General features: G+C 44.8%; 1 protein-coding gene across 2 annotated transcripts in view; it reads right to left on the reverse strand.

Annotated features, from left to right (window-relative positions):
* MAMDC2 (MAM domain containing 2) overlaps positions 1-22447 on the reverse strand; it is a 129594-nt gene that overhangs the window by 50726 nt on the left and 56421 nt on the right. For both annotated transcript variants that reach the window (XM_037157606.2, XM_037157607.2), the window contains exons 3-7: positions 21085-21356; positions 19490-19574; positions 16158-16295; positions 4768-5024; positions 1342-1435 (exon numbers count right to left, since the gene is read on the reverse strand). In XM_037157606.2, the coding sequence (XP_037013501.2) occupies positions 1342-1435; positions 4768-5024; positions 16158-16295; positions 19490-19574; positions 21085-21356 (846 nt within the window). The remainder of the gene's footprint in view (positions 1-1341; positions 1436-4767; positions 5025-16157; positions 16296-19489; positions 19575-21084; positions 21357-22447) is intronic.

Below are 22447 nucleotides of genomic sequence, written 5' to 3' on the forward strand. Positions count from 1 at the left end.
CTCCCAGCTGCCTCTTCACCCGAGCCACTACCCAGTCCAGACCTTCAATAAACACGTCTTCTCACACATGTGTCACTGGGAAGTATAAATGTTCATTGTAAATGCTTAGTGACCAAAAAAACTTTCTAAAAATGATGGTAAAGAGGTTTTGAAACTACTGTTAACAGCACTGAAATATTAATTGGAGATGGAATTAGGGAACAACCAGATTTTGAGAGGTAAAACAATTTTGGCTTTTGTGTTCTGCCAAATTTAGAGACTCTTTTAGTTTTTTAGTTTAATTTAAGTAACTTTCATGAAAATATGTAAATCCAGCCTGATTTCTTCTGTTTCACTAGCTTTTATTTAAAAATTAGAATTAGTAAAAATAGTATTTGGTTTCAGCAAATTAGTACATTTCTCTCTAATTTGGGGGTAATGGTTTAGCCTGAGGTGGAAAATGTTTTCTTAGTCCCTTTGCTTGTAGAATATATTTGAAACCATATCAAATCAGAGGCTATCTCTGTCTTAAGTGAAAGCCAGACTATAAAGGCCACATTCAAAAATGTACTTTCCATGCTCCATAATCCAAAACAAGGGCTCGAAAATAAACTGGGGAGACTACAGTGTCCCACTGGGGGCTCTCAAGGAAGGAAGGTCGCTAAAAGGCAAGGTCTATTGCATTTATCTGGGTTATCACTAATACAGTGTCTGACTTATTTTAAAATATTCGTTTTCTAATTCACTTTGAATTAATTTGCTTATCTATTTTTTCAGAAACTAAAAATTTCTTCTCTTTTCTAAACCTCATTTATGGAAATTACAAAATGACCTATGATAGAGTAACCTGAGGGTTTACTTAGAAGCAGAATTTAAATTGAGTACATAATATTTAGTGAAAAACCATCACAGAGGTATATACCAAATACTAATGTCTCTGAACAGGAGGACACTTATAAGTCTTGGATACATAACATTGGAAAGAGTCTTCATAATTATACTCAGTAGATATTGAGATTTTTTTCTACCTACACATCCATCTGTCTATGAACTCAAGATATTCATTAAAGAGAAAGATGGAAAAAGAATGAGTATTATTTAATTTTCACTTCCTAATAGGCAAGGGAGATGAAAACTCGACACTTGTCATGAGCCTGTGGTGACAGAAAAATAAGATTCATTCTGTGGGAAGAAAAAAAAATTATATACCAGAAGAATGATTATTCAGTTAAATAATTTTTTGAAGGATGAGATCATAGAAAAGGTAAGGAAATTAGAAAGAATTCAAGCAAATCCTGACCACAGGCATATATGGAGAAGGAAAATTCCAAACGTGAGGAAGAAGGAAAAAGAATTGCTTACCTGTCTGGTTTTGGCAGTGAACAGGAGAGAAAGAAATATCATCCAAGGCAACATATCCTCCTTTGGGACCGTTGAAAGCAACTTCAAAAATAACCTACAAAGGAAAATGACATCGTGTGCTGCAGGTTTACATATCTCCTGTTAGGCTTGAGTGCCTTTATTTGTGATTTAAAATGATGTGCCAATGAGCCAGGAGATGCCAAGTTGTAAGTACTTATGGAACCATGTTCCTGCACAGAGGGATTCGGGCAGCTCCCTCTGCAACCCGTGGTCTCTTTTTGGAAAAGGAAATACTAAGCCCTAAGTTGTATTTTATTGGTGAATTTTTCCTCTCCCTTGTGTGTCAGCTAAGGTACCCATGTCACTTTTCTGACAGAACTACAGAACTGACAATCTGCCTTACGAACTTCAATGAAAGGAACAACAGGTTCCTTGCAGAAAGCTGTTTAGGTTCACTTCCTCCACTTCACAGAGAACTAAGCCCCTCTAAGTCTCTTGCCCTTTTTCATGCATGAAACTCTATGTGAGGGTCCTGGACAAAGATGTAGCAATCAATTCTGATGGCTAAAGCATAATCAGGCCCAGAGATTCTATACACGGACATCAGAATTCTAGGCATGTTTGAATGGTTAGAAAAAACATGGGGTTAATGTGTTCGGCCCCTTTAATTTTGCTCTCTTCTCCATGTTCAATGAACTGCCTTCTACCTGGGACTGTGAGGATCAGGTGTGCTGAGCACAGCATTTGCCTGTATTGAGAAAACCACACAAGTGTGACGTCTGCTCTTATGAACTGATCACATGAGACGATGCAGTGCTGAGTAGGGGCTGAAACTCAAATGCCTACAAGGGCCAGGCAGACCATGACGCGGGCTTGGTGTGATGCAGCAGACAGGGTGCAGACCGTGGTGAAGTGGAGAACGCAGGCCCTGACTAAGGAAGACGGCTGCGCTCTGTCAACTGCTGATGTGGGGGGCGGGGGGTCAGGCCTAATGCAGCTGGATCTACCAAATGGTCAAGAGGACCTGGATCTCTAGATTACTTGAACTCTGTGGATTTTTTAAAATGTTGACCATTAATTTAGAAATGAAAACATAGAAGTAAACAACAAACACACACACACACACACACACAAAATACCATTACAGCAGTCTTTGTAAGACTGTTGAGATTAAATGAGAAACTATATATAAAGATCCCAGCTTACAGAGTCAGCTGCATAATAAACTCTGAACTAAATTCATGCCTTCTTCTCCCCAGGTTGACCTGTCTCGAACTCATATTCAGACCTGAGCCCAGTTAATCATGAATCAGCTCAAACAGGCCCCTTCTCTTCTTTGGGTGTCAGTTTCTCAGTTTGGGGGTGGGGGAAAGAGTTTAGGTAAGATGGTTCCTAAGGTCCCTCTTAGTTTAACAGCAAGGTCTTGCGGAGGCTTGTACCTGGACTTGGCAAAATCTAAGAGTGGGCCTGGAAGTTTGTCTCTGGAAAGGTGAGAGGCTCAAAGAACAAAGAGAACAGGTGTGGACAAATGAGAAGGGGCAAATTAAGTTCTACACTCTTAACACAGGCCCATGCCACTTGATAAAGAAAGTAAGTGGCAGAAATTACATTACTGGGCAGGCCAAGATAGAATGAAATTTTGGATGAGAATGTACTAATATACTTATCATAGCTAATGTGCCGGTCTCTTGCTCAGATGGTCTCAAATGCTTGTTTTCCTTTATAAAAATTCATCAGAGAAGATGGCATTAAATTCAGCCATTTCTGCAGGATACATCTCTCTTCCTGGCAATTACTGAGAGCAAATAATCCTGTCATAATGAATTCAGAGGACTGGAGCAAAAGCACACATGTGGGAATCAAAAGAATATATACTGGTTTAGTAATGCCCAGAATTGTAACATCTCAGCTTTAATTACAAAAAATGGTGAAGTCTCAGCCACACAAATGCTGCCCCATAAGTTTGTGGTTGGGTGGAAGGAGCTGACAGAGAAAATGCTGCCCGAGTGCGAGTGTGTGTGTGACTCATCGGGCTTTAACAGGAGGAAAACTTTTGGAAGCAGCATGTGTGTGTCTCCTTCCCCTTGTGACCCAGGCTCACACAAAAATTTCCACTGGGCTGCAAGAGCCGTTGGGATAGGAAATAGCACACACACTGCAAAAGGCACTGTGCTCCTTCTGGCGCTGTATGTGGGGGGCAGTGGGGAACCCGAAGAGGGTCAGGGGAGCGGCAGGCCATCAGTAGACAGGACACGACAGAAACCAGGACCCAACCCCCACACTCTATGAAGCTCCACATCAGGCGAGCAGATGGCACCACTGAAAAGCAGAGGGTAATCCACTCCTTTTCCACTTTAAAGGGAACTGGGAAAGGTATTGCAAAAAGCACAAAGTGAAAAGTACGGGTCGGTTACAACCCATGGTGACTAAGACTACCTATAGCTCCAAATCTATAACCACGATGCTGCCCTCACTGATTTGAGAGGCCCCGTGGGGTCCTCGGACAGCGAGGCCTCCTCCTTCAGCTCTCGGTCAGATTTTAGTTCAGGGACTTGTCTCAGTGCCCTGGCACTCACCAGCTGTGTGACCTAGATAAAAAGTGACACACTTCTTAGACTCTCCATTTCTCCTTTCTTGTCTGTAATATGGGGGTCTTTTTAATCTAGTTTGTTGGATTGCTGTAAGGACTACATACATAGATAATAGAGATGCATTAATATATGTGCTTAAAAAAAGGCCTTTCAAGGATAAACACCAAAACGTTACTGTTCTCATCTTTGCAGCGTTGGCCCAGGCTATTTCAGTTTGTTTTGCTCTCCTGAATTTTCTAATTTTTTTGCATCAGACATTTGTCATTCACATAACTATAAAAAATTTTTAAACTCAAGCACCAAAGCTTGTTTCAAATTTGGGCCACAACTGTAACTTTCTCTCTGATATTTATGACATTATTTTTACTGTAAAGGAAAAAAGAAGAAAATAATATTTTTCTCTAGAAAGACTATTCCCTCAAACAAGGGAATAGAAACAACTTCCCTTACAACATTCCTTCATAACTGCTCTCAGGAATGAAAGTTCGAGAGTGACTTTCGCTTAGAAGGCACTGATCCCTTTTGCTTTCCCATGACCACAGTGCAAGGTTTAAAGGGAGCGTGTACCCCCCAAATCTAGCTGGTTGACTGGCTTTTCCACTGTTGTCCTTAGAAAAACCAGGCTCATTAGAAAATGAAAGTGATAAAGGAGGAAGGCAGAAAGGAATATAAAGAAATGGAGGTGGAAGAGGCCAAGAAAGGGAAAAGCAAAAAAAAAAAGATTGAGACACAGCAGAAAAGAAAGAATGAGGGTGAGGTCAGCACCTCCTGACCTTTAAGCCTGCGTGTGGGCAGCAGCCCTGCAGAGTGGCCAGGTCACACCGGGAACACCCACCTCCATGGCGTACGGGGCATTGAACTCCACTTCAGCGAGGTTCCAGGAAGGATTCTCGGGACCACTGGTTTTCCAGATCTCCTCATAAAGGCCGGTCGCATCCCGAGTATAAAGGGAGAAGACATTGTCATTGTCCTGTTGGAGCTGGTAATAAAACGACAGGCAGCCGGACATGGGGGCCGTGGTCATCGGGGAGATGAGCTGCGCCACCTCCTGGAAGTGCTTGATGTAAACGGAGTCCACGTACATGTAGTGGCCTGAAAATCACACAGAGAAAACAGCATGAGACAGGACAGGGATTTCCGGGTGAAATGGTGGGATTCTGGGGTTGACTTTGGAGGTGTTATCCAGTGAGCGTGGTAGAGATGAAGCAAATGGGTTACCGATGAAGGAAGTCTGGCCATGGACTGGTGAATGTTGCACCCGGGAGAGAACTACAAGGAGCTGACTGTGCTCTGCTGAGTGCGAGGGAAGAACCATTCTGTTTCATTCCCTTACTTTTGACTGAAGCGAACACAAACATAGAAAGGTTAGCTGCAGCCTCTCTACAGTGCTTGAGTTTTCACAAACTGAACACAACTGTGGAACAGAACATTACCTCAGAAGCCCCCCTCCTCCAAGGCTTCTTTGAGTTAATAAGGTTTCTAAGAACATACCAAGCATCCCCTCTGTTCTGAAGAAGACATAGAGGGACCCTCCTCTACATCTTTACAGTATATACCGAATATCACTGTGTGTTCTTGGAATGAAACTAAGGTTTTGAATTCATAACAAATGACACGTTGTACCTCTTTAATAGAACACATAGGTCAATCAACATGACAGACAGGGGTAGGACTTGGAAGGCTGAACATGCAAGTTCACTCTTGGGCAGGCCTCAGTGAGCTCTGCACTTAGGCTGGCCTCCCTTAGAGGCATTTTGGGGAGACTGAGAAATGGGGAGGCAGACTGGAGAGAGCCGGGATTCGGCCATTGAAAATACTGGTTTGAATCCTGCCCTACCTCTTACTAGACCTGTAACCTTAAGCAAATTAATGAGTCTCTCTGGTCTTCAACGCCATGAGCTCTAGAACAAGAATCAAATACTTCTTTCACTGGATCGCTGAGTATGAAATGAGATTATGTATGTGAAATGTTTAGCCTGTGCCTGGCACATTGTAATTGCCTAACATAATTATAATGAAATACAGTAATGCCATTACAGATTCTAGTACCATGTTTTCCCCATTGTCTGTTTTATATAAAGTTGGAGCTATTGTTATTAACAATTTTGTCTGAATTTATTTAAGCCACAGTGACAGAGGAATGCTATGCCATGGAGCTTCCATGGGCTGGCCTTGGAACAACTACAGCCTAGTATCTTTATCTTTAGTGCATTATGCCTGGTTAATAATAATTCCTTTTATTCTTGGCAAAATAGGAGTAAGGGCATTAGGAAGAATACAAGCATTCACACACCGGACACTTACTTTGCATCTAGCACTGCCCAGTATGTGGTTGGCCCTCAATCAATGGTTATTCAAAGCACAGATATGGTCTCAGAAAGGTCCTCACCTCCACAAGGCAGAGGAGAAAGATGGACAAATCAAAGTCATTTTCTCCTGCTAGCGAACTGTTCAACCCCATGAACAACCTTTCTTGTTCAAACATAATTTCTCTGACCATCTCGCCAAGCCTTGCAACTATGAAAAAACAGATCACAAACTCAGATGCTCAGAGGAACCAACTAGATTAGGTACACGATTAAAGTGGATTGAGTCAGGGAGGAAAAAAGGAGGGTTGTAAATTAGCTGCCAACATTTGAAATCATATTTCACCAGAGATGAGGGAGAGAAATCGAGCTTCTCTGGAAAACTCAGAAAATCTGGGCCCGTGTTCTCTTGCTGCGGCAAGTGGCCAGCGGTAAGAGCGGCAGCTCCCTGTATCACCCGTCCTGCAGCCCGCCCTGAGAGCCCATCCCTCTCCTCCCAGCTGATGCCCTGACATCCAGGCCGGTGCTGCAGGCTTTTTCCACTGAAGCTCAAATTCCAGATTTTTATGACAAATCTACCCATTTCAAATGATATCCTCGTATTGGTTGGCTAAGGTTGCCATAATAAAGTACCACAAACTAGCTGGTTGAAACAATAGAAATTAATTGCCTCACAGTTTTGGAAGCTAGAAATACAAGATTAAGGTGTCCAAAGGACTGGATCCTTCTGAGGGCTGCGAGGAAGAATGTGTTCCCGGCCTCTCTCCTCGTTCTGGTGGCTGGCTGGCATCACCCAGTCTCTGCCTCTGTGTTCACCTGGTGTTCTCCCTCCGTGCACGTCTCTCTCTGTCTCCAAATTCCCCGTCTTTAAAAGGACACTAGCCATACTGGATCTGGGGCCCACTCTGCTTCAGTAAGATGACCTCACCTTAACTCACACCTGAAACAAGCCTATTTCCAAATAAGCTCACATTCTGAAGTCTGGGGGATTAGAACTTCAACAAAGAAAAAAAAATTTAAGAGAGGGGAAGGGAGACAGAGGGAGAGAAACACTGATGTGTGGTTGCCTCTCGTTTGCCCCCCACTGGGGACTGGCCTCGAACCCAGGCATGTTCCCTAGATTGGGAATTGAATCAGCGACCCTTTGATTTGCACGCCGGCACTCACTCCACTGAACCCCACTAGCCAGGGCCAACATAGGAATTTGGAGGAAATACAATTCAACCCACAATACCCTTCACCATAATTTTTAAAACTTTGTGCGTGTGCCAAATAAACAAATCTGCAGGCTGGAAGTGACTGATGGAAACCTAATTTGCCACCTCTGCAGAGAGATTTTAAAGGAAGAATCAAAGGCCCTCTGATGTGCAAGGAGGGCCGCGCCCCGATGCCCTGTAAGCGCTGCTGGCGGCCAGTCAGCCTCGCCCAGAACATGCCACTAATGCAGGGTGCATGTGAGCAGCTGGGCTCTGCAACTCGGCCCTGTTCACCGAGAACTCACCTGAGTATCAAAGGCAGAAAGGAGGTTGTTTCTCTTAAAGTATTTAATTATTTTTTACTTTAAATACGTTTTTATTTTTCGATTACAGTTTACATACAATGTTATATTAGTTTTAGGTGTATAACTCAGTGGTCGGACATTCTATAACTAAGTAATCGGCCCAGTAAACCTAGTACCCATATGATACCATATATAGTTCTTACAGTATGATTGACTGTATTCCCTGTGCTGTACTTTCCATCCCCATGACTATTCTGTAAGTACAATTTGTACTTCTTAATCCCTTCACCTTTTTCACCCATCCCCCCCCCACACCCTCCTGTGTTTCACCCAGTCCCCCAGCACCCCACCCACCACCCAGCAGTTCTCCAGAAAGGAAGTTTTTTTTAAATTATTTGACTTTTTAAAAAAGATTTTATCTATTTAACTTTAGAGGGGAAGAAGAGAGGGATCAATGTATGGTTGCCTTTTGTGCATCCCCTGCTGGGAACAGGCTTACAACCCAGGCATATGCCCTGACAAGGAATCGAACCGCAATCCTCTGCTTTGCAGGCCTGTGCTTAATTCACTGAGCTACACCAGCCAGGGATTTTAGAAAGGAAGTTTTTAATGCCCTTAATTCATGAACTTGCTGCACGGACCAGGGTTGACATGACTCGTGTGTGCATCCTCAACAGCATTTGCCACAAGGCTACACCACAGTGGGCTGTTCTCGGCCCATGACTAAGCGTAGCAGGGGTACCAGAGCAGGGCCAGGCTGTCTGACACGGGCTCTTCAGCATCTCCCCATCAGCCCGGGCCCTGTCCTTCACAGGTGTCAGCCTTCCGTCCTGTGCTGCAGGCTCTGCCACCCCAGACTGCATCATGACTTCTGTGGAATCTGAGTGTGGGTGCCTTTCTCCATAAAATACTTTAAAATAGTATTTTATAACTGCATTGGTATAAAGATAAATATAATCTAGGACTTATGTTTGCTGTTGTTACACTCATTTTTCTTTTGATTTTAAAATAAATGAAATGTAAACATTCTGGTAGACCCCTAAAAAGGTCCTGTTCCCTAGGCACTGTGACTGCTGTGCGTAATGGCTGCACTGACCTGGCCCAGCCGCTCCAGCTCTCCCCCCCTCCATCCTTCACAGTCATTTCCCCCAATGAATCTCTTCCACACCTAACTCCACCTAGTGTCTGCTTCTCGGTGGACCCAAACCGCACAGCCATGAAGCGGGAAATCATTCTACCCAGGGTGGGGAACGCCTCCAAAGACCCTCAGTGTATCTGGGGGACACCTCACAAACCCACTGTAAATTATTCATTCTACGTCCAGTGCACATGGTAACTTGCCTAGAGAAATGTCTTAGACCCTGTCCAATTATGCATCATCTTCCTCGCGGTTGTCAGAAATCTGAGCATCATCTTTAAAGGCTAGTTACTCACTTGCTGTGTGAACATTTTAATTCCTGAATTTGCAGTTAAAGCCCCTCATTAGAAATGCATGCATACAACACTAGGCCAAGGGAGTCACAGTCACATTTCTGACTCCAAAAAACATCCAGCAAACAGAATGTGACCTGCCCAAAGTGAGTCAGAGAGGCTTCTGGGGACAAGAACAGGACTTCTGACAGCCTCTTATGGAACCACTAGACTAGGCCACATACCCCCTCCCCACCACCACCCCTACTCCCATTGTTCATTTGTTGCTGTATTGGGTACTGTTTACTGACCATCTGAGTAAGACCAAGTTTTTCACTGGAAAACAAAAGGTAGCTCATCACAGGTTTACCACCTCAGCTGAAAGGGTGGGGATGAGACAGAAAGCACCAGGGGTCTGTCCAGGCTCCGTGTGTGTCATTGTTGAGCAAAATCTGCTCCAAGCAAAAGGTGGGCTGGGAGCAGACACTGTTCCGTGTACCTTTTCAAGGGGAGTGAAGAAGGTGGCCTGGAGTTCTTATGAAATTACGTCTAGTGTCTGGTATTGTGAGAATTTTCTCGCCTGGTTCAATAAGGCCAACCCTCCTATCTGGTTCTAGTGCCCCCCAAATTTCTGGGAGAGGCAATTTTCATCAGATCCTTTAAGACTGAGTAGGATGAAACTAGGTATAGATGAGCCCTATGTAGACAGGATCCTACAGTCCACCAAATCCTCGGGGTCCTGTGGGCCACAGCAATTTGCATTACATTTTCAATTGGAAATGAATGTCTGCAAAGGGGACAACGGGTTCCCATTAGATCTAAAATTAAGACGTTTGTTGCCGCTCCTTTAAAATCTGTGCTGCTTTGCCACACTCTGACTGGAAGCTGGTCTGTTTCCTCTAAGTCTGGATTGTACTCTAAAAGCCTGCAGTTCTAGGTGGAAAACCCCACCAATTTCCAATTCTGTTGAAGGATCCAAATGCACAGTGATGCTGGCCAGAGCCCAGGCCGCTCTGGATCACGCCTGCGGTGACCACGTGTGCACACTTCCCTCCTTTGCTGCAGCAGCCCCTGGGTTAGCTCACTTTCTCCTGGGGAATGAGTGGCCCCTACTAGTACGCCATTTTCCCTTGAATTAGGAAAAGAACTCTGAGGGAAGTTCCTGAACTTTTATTTTCAGTCTGGCTAACCAGCATTCCACAAAGATTGCCCCTGGCTCAGCCGCCAGGCCGAAGCGTCCTCTGACTCAGCTGTGATTCCACCCCGCTGGCCACATGTGGGCTCTGGTTGTGACGCCTGCATCCGTGTCGGGGTTGTCTGGACAAGCCGCCTCCTGGGTAAAGGGGAAAGCTTGGTCTGCAGAAACGTGTGCCAGCTGGAAACACCCAGTGGTCTCTGCCACTGGGAGGAGACAGCAACCTAAGGTAGCAGGTTATTGTGCCTGTTCCCCTGGTCTATGAGTCCATGAAGAGTTTTCTTCATGAACCTTTAGTTCTATGGGTTTGGGTGAATTTAACAATAATAGGGTCAGATTCTAGTCTTTTTATACAGCTTTCAAGGACGGCCAAAATTTAAATGAATGTGAAGTGGAACTTCTCCTAGCCCCTGCTCAATGCCAAGAACAATGGCTGACAAGTACATCTGTTTTCCAAAGAGCAGTGCAGACCATCCACGTAGAATATGCTGCATTGAGGCAGCCCTGGCAGCTGAGCCAGCTCTGCCAGCTTTAGCCCATCTGTCCCCTCCAGCCTGTATATATTCAACAGGACAAGACCAGAGAGGGATCAGAGAGACTGCAGACAGAGATGCTTTGAAGCAAGTTGTCAGGAGCTGACCTGCCATGTGTTTCCTGTTGACCAAGCCCCTCCCAGCTAAGGGAAGGGGAGGGAGTGTGTTCCTATTCTTACCCTGATCCAAGGGAGGAGACTTAAGGGAACCACTTGCAGTTAGGGTGGAAGAAGGAAATTCCATCTAACCACAGCCCTGCCCTTGCTTGCAGAAATTCTGTGATTGCCTTGGGCCACCAGAGGAGGATGGTGAGAGTTACTGGGAGAACTTGACGAGTGATAACTGGGGTTTGTGGGGCTCAGAGGCTAGTGTCTGACTCTTGACTGCATAGATCTAAAGGCAAGATGGCTGTAGGAGGGACCCAGGGCAGAGCAGAATGGACAGAAAGGATTTTGTTGCCAGTGAGCTGTCCTTCTAGAGTCAAAGTGGGCAACTCAGACAATTGCTGGGCTAGGGTGCCTTGAAGGCCTCTTCTCAAAAGAACTGCACGCAGGGCGGTAACTCCAACAGAAAGGGACTGGCTGGGTGTACCACTACTTATAGGTGCTAAAGGGGATTCACAGAGGGTGCATCACGCCTGTTTGGGAATAGTGAAGTGGGGTTCTCCATCGGCCATGAGAGAAATGGCTAGCATTTGGCCTCCTGTAGTACAAAGGGCATCAGTTCCACATTAAACAGCTCTGGTCACATAGAGCCTTCCATTCCCTTTCTGTTCCATCCTCATCCTGCCTCCCCCTGCCTGGAGGAGCCAGGGGCAGCACCACAGAGGGGAGAAGTACGAAGAAATAAAGCACAAACGCTCTCTCCACCGCTCTGCTGTGCTCTGGCCCAGGGGAAGGTTTGAATTGGATGAGATTTTCAAATTTTGAATTGACTGAATTTAATCCTTTATTGTTCTTTTTCTTTCCTTCATAATTACAGGAACAGTGGTTACTGGTGCAACCTCCACAAGTTAAAGGAACTGTCAGATGAAGAATAAAGTGCACTTTTCTAATGAACTTAATCCTTTAAAAGGAAAATGGTAGGTCACCCAAGGACAGAGAAAGGAGATCCAGAAGAGCTTGCACCAAGGCAATGGGAAGAAAATGAATAAATCTGCCTCCATGCTGAGCCCTTAGGCAATGAACCACAGGGATCAGTGTAGACAGCGAATGAATAGGTGCTGTTAGGATGAGGCTTGAGCTCAATCCGAACTGAAACGAGAAACATGTCGTGAGTTATGGAAGGATGACTCATTCATCTCGGGGTCTTCAATGGAACAAAATAATTCTGACCTTATTTTAGGTTTTGAACCCTTGGTCAGCTCTTTGTAGAGTAGCATTATGGGTAGATTTAATTTTTAAAATTTCAGCAAGGAAATAGATTTCCCTCATTATTTTTCCAGCAATTATCTTCTTTTTTGCTAAGGCAGGTAGAAAATAGTGATGGTCTGTCAGTAGGTTACTGCCTGAAAGATGTTTGTTTCACTTCATAAAATATTTTTAAAAATCCTTATGTAATGAATCAGAATTGAGTAAGCGACAGCAGATGATATTCCCACCCCTCCGATATCCCAAATATGTCCCACCACAATTCTTGGTGCGTCTCGTAGCCATTTTCATCACCAGACAAGAATGTGGAGACCGGATGCTCATCCGAAAAACCTGACTCACCGTTTGGGGCTAACTGTCATGAACCCTCAGCCGAATAAAGGGAAATTTGCATCTACCTCTTATTTTTCAGATATTACCTTCACTGTTCCGTTCTCCACAACACAAAGGCCAGAGCCCTCCTGGGAAGACTTCCTTCAACCTCTCAGAGGCACTAAAATTTCTGAGCAAGCACACAGCTCTTCTGGCCCCTCACTGTTTGCCTTTGCAGTTTTTAGCAGGAAGCAAAAGTAAAAACTGCTTCCAGTATATGAATGAACATGAGATGAATTTGTATAGAGCAAAACCTGCTGCCGTGGGCAGACATCTGAACCACTTAATCTTTCCTTTGCCACCCAAACTGATAGAGCTCAAGGAAAAATCAATACACCCCGTGGAAGGAAAAGCAGTAAGAAAGGCAGCCTCTCTCTTATTTAGAACATTGGAGGGTGTTTCTTTCTTTTTTTTTTTTAAGAGTGATCTTGGTCAAACCTTTGAGTCAGAGGAGCAGAGAAACAAATATTTTATTTGTTTTTCAAATAAAGTATTTAAACATCTTTAGAACTCATCGTTTTAACCCCATCTTATATGGGGGAAAGTCTTACCAAGGAGCCCAGGTGTGAGAAGTGTGAATGAGTGTGAGTGTGTGCGTGTGAGCAGGCACCTATGTGTGTGCATGGGGTGGGAATGAGAGGGACGTTTGGCTAATGTTTGGACAAAACGTCTGTCAAGGAGCTGCAGAGAAGCTGGGGCGAAGCAGCAGAGCGGATTGGAGGAGGCATCCTGCCTACATTTAGCAGCAGGAACTTAACCTCAGGTCTGGGGTCTACTCGCTGTCATCACACACCCCCCGTTCTCAGTACTCCTGACCACCTAATACCCCGTCCACTCTCACGCCCACACACCTCTGCGCACGCTGCACTTGTCTTCTTATTCACCTGGCAAATTCCAGTTCTGACATTACTTCCTCTACAAAGCCTTCCCGGCACCTCAAATTCAAGGGGGCCCTTCACTTTTCTGGCCCTTTGTCATTGATTTTGTACCTCTGTTGATCACATGTCACTGTGAATGTTTACACAGAATTTTGATATTTGAATAATTTGAGAAGTTCCATAATATATAAATATAAAACTATATTAAAGGCACTAAGAAGTCCTAAAAACAAAGAAAAGTGTTAATTTTTTTAGTTCAAAGTTCCCCCGTTTATTCGACCACATACAAATATAGCCCCTCTTCCCTCCTATAACGATTATTATCCTCAATAATGGGTGTTCTAGGGACAACACTTTGGAAAAGTTTGTTCCTGTGATCTCTTTGGGGCCGGTGACTGTTTTTGCAACACCAGGATATGCAAGAATGTCTGACATATAAAAAATACTTATTGTGTGTGTGTTGCATGAATGAGTGAGTGAGCGATGAATGAAGAAGCCTCATTCCGGTGTCCAAGCTCTGACTGGACTGACTGTACAATGCAGTGGATTGCTGGAAGGGAGGTAAAAAGTCTTCGTAGATTTCTTCCTTTCAGGCCCAGGGTCAGCAACTACATTAAGACTTGGTACTGACATTAAGAGACTAAGCAACGGTGGTGGGCAAAGCTGCCTGCCTGGGGGCGGTATCTAAGGATAGCAGAGGAAGAAGGTGAGAGACAGGAAATGGTGATGGGAAGATGAGAGGGGGAGGGGGAGCAGGGGAGGAGAGAAGCAGGTGCCGAGGGCAGGGATGGCCGTGCCCTGCCACCGAGTCCTGGCCTCTTCAGGGATGACAGCGTCGTTACGCCTATCCCTTGATACAGACAGTAGAACACCTGCCGGTTAAGATATTAGAAAAGCCAGGTCCTCTTTTTCTAACCCCTTCTGCCCTTTAGAACTCCTTTATTCTTTCTTCTAATGCCAATGCAGAGTGCTTGTGAGTACTCAGGAGGGACCCAAAACATTTAAAATAGATCTCAATGGATGAGGAATTTGGAGATTTTGATATACAGTCTTAGGTGAAGAAAGAACAGTTAAGTAATTTCTCTTTGGCGAACTGGCCGGTGAAGACTCTGAGGAGTGAAGAGTAATACGAAAGTACTGATGCCCACAGTGACGCAGCACCTGACTCCCGCATCTGGGGCACGGGCGTCAGGACTCCCAGCCTCGCCTCCTTCTCTGTTGCTTGTTGACACAAGCATGGTCCCAGTCTCTGGTCACAAATGAGAGTGAGCAAGGATGAGAGGGATGCATTCTTCAAAGGATGGATTACGTTCAGGTTACAGAGTCAAATGAGTGGTTTGACAGTAGTTCACAGCTCTGCTGCCTCTCCCAAGAAGTGTGCGCACCCCAGCCAACTGGTCCTCACCTTCAGTGAGGATGAAAAACGATGCCCTGAATAAGTAATCATTAGATCATGACCCAGAAGTCTAATGATCTAATCATTAGATCGGTTACCCAGAAGATCTGACCTAGCAACTAATGTTTGACTGGAAAAAGTTCTTTAACACTTCCCCATACTTACAATTGTACCTCTGAGAAATGACACCAAGGACTACTGCAAGTTTAATGCATTAGTCTTTCAAGATTTGCTGTACTCCTGGACTACATTCTAAAAATGGCAAAAAAAAAATCCCAAAATTAGCTTACCCCATAAATGAAGAAAAAATTTCTTTTTGGAACTCCAAGAGATCGTTAGTTGCTTTATTCATTCAAACAAGGATGTTAAGAGGTGGTGACATTTATCGTTTTGATGAACCCAATTGTCTTTTAAAATATTCCTGCAGATTTATGGATTAATTTGTCACTGTTGGTTATCAGTCACTCCACACATAACACTGGTTTCTAGTGTGGTTCCTATGGCAACCATCAGTGGAGGTGGGATCTGGGTCTTTAGGGCCAAGATACAGATACACACATGGAAAGCTCCATCTTTTGTCATTTCCCAAAGTGCCTTACTTTTAAAAGAAGGAAGTAAAATGATTTTGTCTTTTTCAATTCAAACTCCTTATGTAAGTGATCCTAGATGGAACTAAAGAAATAGTTTCTGGGGCTTTATTTTGTTCTCTTATTCTACCTTGCCCTGGTCTCCCTTCTGTGGCAGATTTCTCCTCAAGGTCAAATTTTCCCTAGAGAACTAGTCCCTGTGGCCACTAGGGGGCTGCGCTGCACACCACATTCAGGATTCATCCTGGGTCTTCACTCACCTCAGGGCCACTGAGGATGTTCTTGAGGATATTCCCATCATTTGATCTATTTTGTGTGAAAAGTATCCTAAGATTATTCCAGCTTTGTCTTTAGAAATAAGAAACACTGACAGCAAAGAGGCAAGACAGTAAAGCATAAGAATGGAAATGTGAAAATATCAAGACCAAGCCTGGGTGAAGAACAGCCTTTAACTAGGTGGCCCTTCTCTTAGCTATAGCTCTCACCTCTGCACTTTGTCTTTATTGGACAGCTTATGCTTCCCCACTCTCCTACCAGACTTCCCGGAGGGCCCTACTCACCCTCCTCTCTCCTCCCTTCTCTGTTGACAGAGCCACAGTTCGGCCAATGCAGAGGGTGGGAAGAGGTGGCAGAAGCAGTTACCCTCGGGGAAAGGAGTCTATTTGCATCTCACTCACCCAGCTCGTTCTTGAGGGTGTGATCCTGAGGGAGAATGGAGTGGGAATTCCTACTAGTTCCTCCTCCGACAAACCAGTTCACGTTGGGGTTCCAGCGGTTCACGAAGCCACAGAGATGATTTTCTTCAAAGTCACATTCTAGCAGAAGAGAAGTAAAACACACCTCATGGAGATATAGTCGCACCTGGGTATACCCGCACTTGCTGCAGAGTGTGCTCTTAGATCTTAAAATATGTTTCTCACTCCCTTTGTCCAGGGGAACCAGGACCCCTGGGCAGTATTGGTCAAGAAGAGAGAGCCAGCCTATAATGAATCGAGACTGTGACTCCTCATTGCCCCTCTAGACTATGGTTCTCCTGCTTACTGGCCCTCTTGTGTGCAGTGACCGCTACCTCCCTTAGCCTGAATTCCTGCACATGTGAAAGTTGTAAGTGGGACAGCTCCCCACGCAGCGTCATGTGCTTGGCTGGGGCTTGGTACAAGCCAGACATTTTTATCAGCCATCTTGTTTAAAAGCACCATTTAGGGCTATGCTCTTAGTTCCAAGAACTTTATTGTCCACCTTTTCTTGTATCTGGTAGCCCATTCTTCCATCAACTTCTCTCCTGATGGTGGTCAAATACCCAAAGCTGAGAGGCATCTTTCTGAATGCTAAAATCCTCTCCTTTTCTTGTAAACAAGAACCCAGTTAGATAGAATAGGCAGGACAGGCATATCTTAAGCTCAAGGTCCTTCTGCAGCTACTGAGTAGAGATGAGACACAAGATAAAGAAACCCCGTCCCCTTTTTAGTGGTGTTGACATAGTTGCATGGATAAATTGTTCCCAGTCAATAGACTTCTTTAGTAGGAACAAGAAACTCACAAGCCAGTGCTTCTACTGACTACTGTAGTCATCAATGAAAAATATAAACTGTGGTTGTGCTGGTCACCTCCCATTGGCCCCTTCAGATCCACCCCACCCCTATTTCACCCACTCTGCCCTCCACAGGTTGATCTCTGGACATCCGTGAACTCCCCAAGTTACATCCATGGACTCCCCTGCTTCCCGGCTGCCTGTTGGATTCGACCAGTGGGAGATGGGAAGAGAATGAAGTTGGGACTGTTTATTCCTCTAGTACCCTCCCTGCCTGCCAGGTCACCATGGGTTGACTGTGTCCCTCTACTGGGGACAAAGCCCTTGTCAAGTAGTTCTTGCCACATAGCTACTACCTCCACGTTCTGGTATCCCTCCAGATCTAAAGATGGTAGGTCGCCATGCATGAGTATCAGTTACTAGTCCTGGCTTACAACACTACCCCTTCGCCAGTCTCCTCTGCTCACTGACACCTTTGTAGTTCTTTGCTGAACTGGCCTCAAATTACGTTGGTTGAATATACCCTCTGTTTCCACTTTCCTGCCGGGACCTGGACTGATATGGTAATCAATGTGTTTTTACATTAGCAAGCTCTGAAACATTTTAAGATTTTCGTTAGCAACTTTTCCACTGCAGCATCTGCTAACCAATGCTAACACTCAGTGCCGAGGATGACTGCAGAGTAAAATAAAAAGCAGAATATCCCTCAATGTGCCAGGCACTACTCTGAGCACTTTATAGGAATTGACTTATTTAATCCTCAAAACAATCACATGAGGTAGATACTATTATTAACCTCATTTCCCAGATAACAAACTGTGAGAATCAAAGATGGTACACAGAAAAAAAAATATGTGAGTGTATGCATAAATTTAACAAGATAAAAGTATTGACTCTCCTTTGGTTTTGTAAACAAACCAGAAGCCATCAAGTGACTTGAAGAAATAAACACTTTTTGATTGTCCAGCACCATGTGAATCACCTTCATATTCCTGTTCTCATTAGTCCCCACGATAATCCTATGAGCGAAGCATTTTACTCCCATTTTACAGGTGATAAAACAGAGGCTGTGGTGCTCAGTGAGTTGACTGAGCCAGCAGGTGGCGCTCTGCCAGGAGTGCCTGACAGCTGTCCTGCATGGGTTAACATGCAGCCACCACACAGGAGCTATAGGAAGGTCAAGTGAGGGAGTTTGTGTCTGAACTCACTGTATCTTCAGCAAATGGTCACATTCTTAGTCTGTTTTCTTTACTTGCATTAGCATCATCATTGGAAGGTCAAAACAGAGAAGTAAAAGTCAGGGAATTAGCAAAGGCTGTTTTGTGTTCAGAATAGCCTTTGACTCTTCTCTGACAGCCAAGCAATTTCTAAGTACTTACTGTTGATACTGAAAAAATGTTCAAATCTATCGCTTTTCCCCTATTCCATTACCAACTCCAATTTGAGATCTTCATTATGTCTCCTTTGTAAGGTCACAATCACTTTCTACGGTCTTTCCCATCTCTTACATATTTTCCTTGTTTCTAACTCCATTTTCCATGTGGCAGCCAGTCACCATCTGAAAACCACAGTTGCAGGCCCCGCCCCTGCACACTGGGCTCTAGCGCCTCCCAACCACAGGACTCATTAACCCAAGCTCTGCGGCTGGACCCAGACTCTTCCCTAACAAACACCCTTCACAGTTCTGATTCTCACTTCAAACTCCCCACTTAGTTTCTTGCCTCTGCCTGAGCAGGCCCTGTGCTTTCTCCCCACTTGAGTCTTCCTGTCCAGCACCTTGACTTATTAAGTGCTACTCCTTCCGGAAACCCCAGATCAAATGCATCTCCTGAATTCCGACCTCTCCAATTTCCTCTCCTCACCCCTGCACCTCCACAGCATAGCCGGTTCTTCTCTGGTAGTATTTACCATATGGAGAAATAGCTTCAGGGGTAGACAAATAGATGGTGAGCAGCCACAGAACATGGACTAGGTCTTCTCTTTACTCCCTCTCAGAAGCTGGCTCATAAAGGCACCCAGCCAACCCAGCTCAAGTGGAATTTCAGAGACAACAGTGATTATAAAGACAGGAGCAATGAGGTGCCAGAGAGCAATCAAGTAAAGTGAGGAAAGGAGGTCATACGATGCCTGCTCTTCAGGCAAAAGCAACAGAAACTTAGTTCACTGCAAACAGCAAACTATTTGTATTAGAATATATTGAGGTTAAGACAGCAACTCAGGTTTCGCAGTTGCTACATCTACTTTTCTTTCATCAATCCAGTCAGTCCAGGCAAATTCTAACGAGCCTTCCTATGCTAAAGACAGGGAAACAAAATATACTATCCTAGTGAACCTGGCAAAGAATTTTAACTACTATGCAGAACGCAGTGCATTTGTCAAAATACTTTGTCTTTAGGATGGGTTCAAAATACCCTCTGGCCAGTGGGGATTTTAGGGAAAGATTCACATTCTGATGCAACAAAAGTGAGACCCACTTACCAATACAGTAGCCGGTCGTCATCTTGATTTCAAAGAGTGCGATGCTGGCTTTGTTTCCCTGTCCCAGCACACCTTCAATTAAAATCTGCGCAACACATGGGGGAAGGGGCGTTAGACTTCAAAATGCCATGTTTCCTCGGTTCAGTATCTCAGCTATTAGTCGGGAGCTGTTCAGCAATTCAAGGCAAAAGGAGACTGTTTGTCTCAGCTAATTGAAATTGGATACCAATTTCATGATAGAGTTTGTTAAAACAGTGTGTGTGGGTGGGTGTGTACAGTATACTTAGAACCTGGAGAGGAGCAGGATGTCCAATCAAAGCTCGGAGTCAGCTGTCTTCCATCCTTGTGCCAAGCGCCACCTGTGGCGGTGCCTTTGGTAACACCACCTGGCTGTGGGTGCACAGGGGAGCTTGTGTCTCGGGGGAAATCCATTCTGAGAATGGCCAGGATCAGAGGACAGATGCTTCGGAGGGAAAAAAAAATCCCGGAGGAGGAGGTGGGAAACATAATCTGACTAGTGATGTTAAATCGTCACATGAGATGGAGGCTCCAAACAATTAACTTGCAGTTTCTACTAAATATATTGTTGAAAATTGTACACAAGCACAGGCAGAAGCATGACAATGATGTGTCTGATTTCAAGCACTGTTATGGTCCACATTTAGTTCTGTTTCTGAAAGTATTTGCTTTTCCTTAGGCGATGTTAGCTCAATATTTTGCAACTATGTTGGTTGCATATTTCAAACTGTTAAAATTTGTGTGTGATAAACAGTTGAGAGGATGTTGTGAAATAAGGAACTGAGACCCCAGTGCTCCTTCCCTCTACTCGCCCTGATGCAGAGGGGCTCCCAGCGGACAGGGGTAGAGGAGAGCATCGTATTTCAACTCTTTCTAAAGAAATGGAATGGGATGGGAAATTGGAAAGGGAATTAGGAAGGGAGAACATTTTCATGAAGCCTCCATCGTATCCTCAGTGACGTATTCTCTCTAAATGGCGCACTCTGTGGCCGACTGAATCAAGTCCTCCCTCTTCCTCTACTTCAATGAGCATTCGTCTTCATCTTGCATTTGCTACCTTTCTTTTTTTAGTTGTTCTGATGGAACAACTTCCATCTTTGAAAAGGAATCAGAGCACGTCCTTTAAGTAGTTTTCCTCCTTCGAAGTATTTTATTTTTCCTTTTACTATGGTTAATGGTTTGTTTTAAAATGTGTAGCAAACAAACCATTAGGAAGATAACATAAACATACACCACACACAACTTAGAAGAATGAAACAAAATTGTAAGAAATGAGAATGCTCCTTTAAAGCACATTAGAAAATAAATTTCCATTGAAGAGGTTGGTTTAAGCCTCATTTGGATTTGTACTGACGTCCCATTTAAAGAGACAGAAAAGAAACCTGGGAAGAAGCTCTTCTAAGGAATAAACAAAATATTAATTTCCATTTTTGATATTCTTCTCTGAGGCATCTCCTATAAAACATCACACCCTAATACCGGAGATAACTAACTTCAATGGCAGCCGTTTTCTGAAGACCTCAGAACAGCACAGAGCCACAGAAAAGCCCTGGACCTTCCTCCCAAATTCCACCTGCCTTGAATATCTTGGAACTGTTTTGTAAATCCAGGCTGGCTATGAGCCAGCTGTCTGAAGGTTCATTAGTGGACCAAAGCAAGCGGTCGAAGCTTTCATCCTCATATCTCAGGTAGAGGTTCAGCCGACTGGGATCTGACGGTGACCCTGAAGACACGGTTATCTGGTAGACCAGGCGGAGGCAGCTCCATTCCTCAGCCTGCAGGTCAGGACTTAGCAGCAGGGCTTTCTCTCCCGGCTTGGCAAAGGAGGCATCCACGTAAATGTAATGGCCTGGAAAGAGAAAGGAGCACAGGGAAGGGGTCAAGCTTCTACGGCAGCTCAGGCAACTCCATAACTGTGGAGTGAATCTGAGGGCGGACGCAACGTGCAGGTGCATTCTGTTAGCCCCCTGATTGTTGCCTGATCATTAGATCTCTGCCCTCTTGTGAAAAATTAGAAGGTCCAGCAACACTGAGGCCACTTACGTATGACACGTGACAGCAACATGCTAGCGCCGAGTAGTGCCACCTCATCAGAGGTGGCGTGTAGGCTCCGTTTTGTGATAATTCCTCCTACTCCCTGTTACCTCCTGACACCGAAGCCCAGTGTCTTTTCCTGTTGTTATGTTATGCCAGGCCCACTTAGCACGCTTCGTTCAGCTTCCTGGTCCCCACAGCCATGTGAGTTTTCGAGCCCCGGCTAACATGCTTCAGAATCTGGAGCAACAGCATGAGCAAGGGAAATACCCGAGACTGGAGTAAACTCAATCTTCTCCTTCCATAGCTTCCCTTCATACCTAATGCCTCAGTCTGCATTTAACGTGCATCACTGGAGTAGATTGAATTGATTTGGTTCCCTCAGATCCTGGGGCCTAGACAGAAAAAGTGCACTGTAACCTAATTTTTTATTAGGAATAAGACTCTCCTTAAGAGTCTCAGACTCTTCTATGAGCAAATCTCAGTTCTGATAACTAAATGAGAAGCACATGCAAAACATGTGGGATGGGGCTTGGAAAGCTGTGGGAACCCGGGAATGAGCAATCCACATTCCCTTCTCTTCCACCTGCTCCTGCCCATTCCCACTCTCTCCTCCCCCTTCACCTTTCCTTTTCTCTCTCCATCCCTCTTCCCTTCCCTTGTCCTCTCTCCGCCTACCTTCCTAATGCTGACAAGTGGTAATCCGCTGGCTACACCAGGATGTAGAACAGCATTTTCATGGAAAAAAAAAAAAAGGATTGGAGCCAAGAACCCTAACCTGAGCCTTCCAAGTCCAGCTCTGGTCCTGGGCTTCCCAGAGCAGTGACTCGATCCGCCTGTGGGTCCCAGGGCCCACTCACTGCCTTTCTGGCGGGCAGACTCTCAAGCTTGCTCAGAGGCTGCACA

Source organism: Artibeus jamaicensis, unplaced genomic scaffold, assembly GCF_021234435.1.
Source record: "Artibeus jamaicensis isolate MK-2021 breed Jamaican fruit bat unplaced genomic scaffold, CSHL_Jam_final scaffold_1964, whole genome shotgun sequence".
In the NCBI taxonomy this organism is placed as follows: Eukaryota; Metazoa; Chordata; class Mammalia; order Chiroptera; family Phyllostomidae; genus Artibeus; species Artibeus jamaicensis.